The 6,240-nt window shown below is 60.5% G+C and overlaps 1 protein-coding gene across 1 annotated transcript; it reads left to right on the plus strand.

The window, feature by feature from the left end:
- The first annotated feature begins 2,345 nt into the window (after positions 1-2,345).
- PRSS36 (protease, serine 36) lies at positions 2,346-5,517 on the plus strand. Its single transcript, XM_014961976.1, has 3 exons — positions 2,346-2,561; positions 3,340-3,823; positions 4,152-5,517. The coding sequence occupies exons 1-2, from the start codon at positions 2,346-2,348 to the stop codon at positions 3,706-3,708; spliced, it is 585 nt and encodes a 194-aa protein (XP_014817462.1). The 3' UTR covers positions 3,709-3,823; positions 4,152-5,517.
- The last annotated feature ends 723 nt before the right edge of the window (positions 5,518-6,240 follow it).

The following is a 6,240-nucleotide window of genomic DNA, read 5'->3' on the forward strand; positions in this document are numbered from 1 at the left end:
GGTTTGGAGGCACTGGAGGCATCTGTGGAAGTTGGGGACACTGGTTCCACCATTTTTGGTGGCATTTGGAAGCATCTAGGGAGGCTGGAGACACTCGTCACCAGGTTTGGTGGCTCTGGAGGCATCTACAGAGCTTGGGGACAGGTTGGGGACACTGGTTCCACCAGGTTTGGTGACATTTGGGGGCATCTAGGGAGGTTGGGGACACTTGTCTCCAGGTTTGGTGGCATTTGGAAGCATCTCTGGAGGTTGGGGACACTCGTCACTAGGTTTGGTGGCTCTGGAGGCATCTCTAGAGGTTGGGGACACTGGTTCCACCAGGTTTGGGGGCATTTGGAGGCATCTACGGAGGTTGGAGACACTCATCACTGGGTTTGGTGGCACTGGAGGCATCTCTGGAGGTTGGGGACACTTGTCTCCGGGTTTGGTGGCATCTGGGGAGGTTGGGGACACTCGTCACTAGGTTTGGTGGCATCTCTAGATGTTGGGGACACTGGTTCCACCAGGTCTGGTGGCATTTGGAAGCATTTAAGGAGGTTGGAGACACTCACCACTAGGTTTGGTGGCTCTGGTGGCATGTACAGAGCTTGGGGACACTGGTTCCACCAGGTGTGGGGGCATCTCCGGAGGTTGGGGACACTTGTCTCCAGGTTTTGTGGCATCTGGGGAGGTTGGGGACACTGGTTCCACCAGGTTTGGGGGCATTTGGAGGCATCTACGGAGGTTGGAGACACTCATCACTGGGTTTGGTGGCACTGGAGGCATCTCTGGAGGTTGGGGACACTTGTCTCCGGGTTTGGTGGCATCTGGGGAGGTTGGGGACACTGGTTCCACCAGGTCTGGTAGCATTTGGAAGCATTTAAGGAGGTTGGAGACACTCACCACTAGGTTTGGTGGCTCTGGTGGCATGTACAGAGCTTGGGGACACTGGTTCCACCAGGTGTGGGGGCATCTCCGGAGGTTGGGGACACTTGTCACTGGGTTTGGTGGCTCTGGAGGCATCTCTGGAGGTTGGGGACACAGGTTCTACCAGGTTTGGTGGCACCTGGGGGCATCTAGGGAGGTTGGGGACACTCATCACTAGGTTTGGGGGCATTTGGAAGCATCTAGGAAGGTTGGGGACACTGGTTCCACCAGGTTTGGTGACATTTGGGGGCATCTAGGGAGGTTGGGGACACTTGTCTCCAGGTCTGGTGGCATTTGGGGGCATCTCCGGAGGTTGGGGACACTTGTCGCCGGGTTTGGTGGCACTGGAGGCATCTGTGGAAGTTGGGGACACTGGTTCCACCATTTTTGGTGGCATTTGGAAGCATCTAGGGAGGCTGGAGACACTCGTCACCAGGTTTGGTGGCTCTGGAGGCATCTACAGAGCTTGGGGACAGGTTGGGGACACTGGTTCCACCAGGTTTGGGGGCATCTAGGAAGGTTGGGGACACTTGTCTCCAGGTCTGGTGGCATTTGGGGGCATCTCCGGAGGTTGGGGACACTTGTCTCCAGGTTTGGTGGCATCCACCAGGTTTGGGGGCATCTCCGGAGGTTGGGGACACTTGTCGATAAGTCTGGAGGCATCTCTAGATGTTGGGGACACTGGTTCCACCAGGTTTGGGGGCATCTCCGGAGGTTGGGGACACTTGTCACTGGGTTTGGTGGCTCTGGAGGCATCTCTGGAGGTTGGGGACACAGGTTCTACCAGGTTTGGTGGCACCTGGGGGCATCTAGGGAGGTTGGGGACACTTTTCTCCAGGTTTGGTGGCATTTGGAAGCATCTCTGGAGGTTGAGGACACTGGTTCCACCAGGTTTGGGGGCATTTGGAAGCATCTCTGGAGGTTGGGGACACTGGTTCCACCAGGTTTGGGGGCATCTGGGGGCATCTAGGGAGGTTGGGGACACTTGTCTCCAGGTTTGGTGGCATCTAGGGAGGTTGGGGACACTTGTCTCCAGGTTTGGTGGCATTTGGGGGCAGCTAGGGAGGTTGAGGACACTGGTTCCACCAGGTTTGGGGGCATTTGGAAGCATCTAGGGAAGTTGGGGACACTTGTTGCTGGGTTTGGTGGCACTGGAGGCATCTCCAGAGGTTGGGAACAGCGGTCCCACCAAGTCTGGTGGCATCTATGGAGCTTGGAGACACTTGTCACCAGGTTTGGTGGCATCTGGGGAGGTTGGGGACACTTGTTGCCAGGTTTGGTGGCACTGGAGGCATCTCCAGAGGTTGGGAACAGCGGTCCCACCAAGTCTGGTGGCACCTATGGAGCTTGGAGACCCTTCCCACCAGGTCTGGTGGCGTTTGGTGGCATCTCTGGAGCTTGGGGCTGGTTGGTGATGGTGGTGTCCCCCCCCAGGCCCCATGGCTGGTGTGGGGACACCGGTGGTGGCCCCTGGTGACGGTGGTGTCCCCCCAGGTCCCCTGCCACCCCCCAAGACCCTGCAGCAGCTGGAGCTGCCCCTCCTCAGCCTGCGCCGCTGCCGCTGCCTCTACGCCCGGGGAGGGGACACGGTGGGGACACCCGCGGGGGACACGCTCTGCGCCGGGCTCCCCCAGGGACAGCGCGACGCCTGCCAGGTGGGTGACCCCCCCTTGGTCACCTCCAGCTCCTCCCGTGGCCATCGGGTCCTTCTTGGTCCTGGTGGCACCTCCCCAACCCACCTCCAGCTCCTCCCATGGCCATCGGGTCCTTCATGGTCTTGGTGGCACCTCCCCAACCCACCTTGAGGTCTTGCCATGTCCTCCATGGTCATGGTATCATCTCCCATCCCACCTCCAGGTCCTCCCATGTCCTCCATGGTCATGGTGTCACCTCCCCTGTCCCACCCCCAGGTCCTCCCATGTTCTCCATGGTCCTGGTGTCACCTCTGTCACCTCCTCTGTCCCACGTTGAGGTCTTGCCATGTCCTTCATGATCATGGTGTCACCTCTGTCACCTCCCCTGTCCCACCTTGAGGTCTTGCCACGTCCTCCATGGTCCTGGTGTCACCTCTGCCACCTCCCCTGTCCCACCTCCAGGTCCTCCCATGTCCATCAGGTCCTTCCTGGTCCTGGTGTCACCTCCAGGTCCTCCCACGTCCTCCATGGTCATGGTGTCACCTCCAGGTCCTCCCATGTTATCTTTGGTCCTGGTGTCACCTCCCCTGTCCCACCTCCAGGTCCTCCCATGTCCTCCATGGTCCTGGTGTCACCTCCCCTGTCCCACCTCCAGCTCCTCCCATGTCCATCAGGCCCTTCCTGGTCCTGGTGTCACCTCCAGGTCCTCCCATGTTCTCCATGGTCCTGGTGTCACCTCCAGGTCCTCCACGGTCCTGGTGTCACGTCCCCATGACCCCCCTGTTTCTCCTCCCCCCAGGGCGACTCGGGGGGCCCCCTGTCCTGCCGCTTGGGTGGCCGGTGGCTTCTTGGGGGGGTGGTGAGTTGGGGGGAGGCCTGTGGGCTCCCGGGGCGCCCCGGGGTCTACACGCGCCCGGCCGCCCACATCTCCTGGATCTTGGCCACCGTCCCCGAGGCCACCATCACCCACCCCCCGCCGGCCACCACCACCCCCAAAGAGGAGGAGGAGGAAGGACCTTGCCCTGAAGAAGAAGGTGGTGGGACAGGACCTCCCCTCACTTGGCCCCGGCCGCTGCCACCCCAAGGTGCCCCCAACGGTGGCCACCGGGCTACTGGCCACCACCTGCTGCTGCTGCTGGGGGTCCTGCTGCCCCTCGGCCTCCGCTGAGACACCCCCCCAGAGCCAAAAATGACTCACTGGACCCCAAAAATGACTGATGGGGCCCCAAAAAATGACCCATGGGGAGGGACACGCACACACACACCCCAAGTTGGAGCCCAAGGTGGGTACCCCCCGCCGGCCACCACCACCCCCAAAGAGGAGGAGGAGGAAGGACCTTGCCCTGAAGAGGAAGGAGGTGGTGGTGGTGGGACAGGACCTCCCCTCACCTGGCCCCGGCCTCTACCACCCCAAGGTGCCCCCAACGGTGGCCACCGGGCTACTGGCCACCACCTGCTGCTGCTGCTGGGGGTCCTGCTGCCCCTCGGCCTCCGCTGAGACACCTGAGACACCAAAAATGACTCACTGGACCCCAAAAATGACTGATGGGGGCCCAAAAAATGACCCATGGGGAGGGACATGCACACACACACCCCAAGTTGGAGCCCAAGGTGGGTGATGGCACCCAAAAGCGGCTGGTGGCACCCCAAAAATGACTCCCCCGCACCCCTGGAATGGATGGTGGCACCTCCCAAGGTTCCTGGCAGCCCAAGGGGGTCCATGGCTCCCTCAAGGAGGATGGTGGAACCCCATCCCCACATCTGGGATGGACCACGGCACCCAAGATGGTTGGTGGAACTCCATCCCGACATCCAGGATGGACCACGGCACCCAAAAACGACTCATCGCACCCCAACTCGGCACCCAGGATGGACCACAGCACCCCAAGGAAGATGATGGAACCCCATCCTGACATCCAGGATGGACCACGGCACCCAAGATGGTTGGTGGAACCCCATCTTGACATCTAGGATGGACCTCGGCACCCAAAAACGACTCGTTGCACCCCAACTTGGCACCCAGGATGGACCACAGCACCCAAAACCAACTCATGGCACTCACAACTTGTCACCCAAGATGGTCCACGGCACCCCCAAGAGGGCTGGTGGCACCCAGGATGGACCACAGCACCCAAGATGGTTGGTGGAACCCCATCTTGACATCTAGGATGGCCAATGGCACCCAAAAACAACTCGTTGCACCCCAACTCAGCACCCAGGATGGACCTTGGCACCCAGGAGGGCTGGTGGAACCCCATCTCAACAACCAGGATGGACCACGGCACCCAAGATGTTTGGTGGAACCCCATCTTGACATCTAGGATGGCCAATGCCACCCAAAAACGACTCATTGCACCCCAACTCGGCACCCAGGATGGATGACAGCACCCGAGATGTTTGGTGGAACCCCATCCCGACAACCAGGATGGACCACGGCACCCAAGATGGTTGGTGGAACCCCATCCCGACATCCAGGATGGACCATGGCACCCAAAACTGACTCGTTGCACCCCAACTCGGCACCCAGGATGGACCACAGCACCCGAGATGTTTGGTGGAACCCCATCTTGACATCGAGGATGGACCACAGCACCCAAAAACGACTCATTGCACCCCAACTCATCACCCAGGATGGACCACAGCACCCTGGAGGGCTGGTGGAACCCCATCCTGACATCCAGGATGGACCACAGCACCCAAGATGGTTGGTAGAACCCCATCCCGACGTCCAGGATGGACCTCAGCACCCAAAAACGACTCGTTGCACCCCAACTCGGCACCCAGGATGGACCACAGCACCCGAGATGTTTGGTGGAACCCCATCCCGACGTCCCCAATTGCCAAGAGCACCCAACACCGACTCATGGGACCCCCAAATTGCCACCCAGGAGGGTTTGTAGCACCCACCGCCACCTTGGGCCCCCCCAACTTGGCCCCACACACCCCCCAATAAACCACGCAAGCGCCCTGTCACCTCCTTTATGGGTGCTGGGACAGGGGGTGGGGTGGGGGAGCCCCCCAAGTCCTGGTGGGTCCCGTGGGGTGGGGAGAGGCTGAGCCCGGCCACAACTCGCCGCAGCGATGACCTCCTGGTCACTTCTTGGCCACCTTGGCCTGTTTGTGCTTTGGGGGCGCCCAGCGTAGGCAGATGGAGTCCACTTGTGGGGTGGGAGAAGAAGACAGTTATGGGGTGAGGAAGAGGGGGGAGGGGTGGGGGTTGGTTAATTAAGAGGGGAGGGGTTAACGAGGTACCGGTGATGGGGGGCTTCTTGTACTGGGCGCTCTTGAGGTGCTCCTCCACCAGCTTGGGGGTGACGCAGATGACGTGTTGTCCCTTCCAGTACTTGACCATGTTGAGGGACTGGAGGGTGCTGATGATGTCCGTCTGGGTGATGCTGGTCATCTGGCTGCGGGGGACGGACTGGGGGTGACTGGGAGGGACTGGGAGAGACTGGGAGGGACTGGGGGGTCAGGGAAGGACCTTCCTGGTCTGACTGGGAGGCTCCTGGTGACCACCCGATGGGGAGGTTGGCCAACAAGTTCCTCAGGTTCTCCAGTAGGATGTGTCATTCCATGTTACTGGGATGACTGGGGGGTTTACTGGTCTTACTGGGGGGTTACTGGTCTTACTGGGAGGCTCCTGGTGACCACCTGAGCTCCCTGATGGAGAAGTTGGCCAACAAGTTCCTCAGGTTCTCCA

This window comes from Calidris pugnax, unplaced genomic scaffold, assembly GCF_001431845.1.
Source record: "Calidris pugnax isolate Ruff unplaced genomic scaffold, ASM143184v1 scaffold1076, whole genome shotgun sequence".
NCBI classification, from domain to species: Eukaryota; Metazoa; Chordata; class Aves; order Charadriiformes; family Scolopacidae; genus Calidris; species Calidris pugnax.

Coding starts and splice junctions, on each gene's coding strand:
- PRSS36 (XM_014961976.1), top strand. CDS start 2,346: ATGGCTGGTGTGGGGACACCGGTGGTGGCCCCTGGTGACGGTGGTGTC. Junction 2,562..3,339: donor GACAGCGCGACGCCTGCCAG/GTGGGTGACCCC, acceptor TCCTCCCCCCAG/GGCGACTCGGGGGGCCCCCT.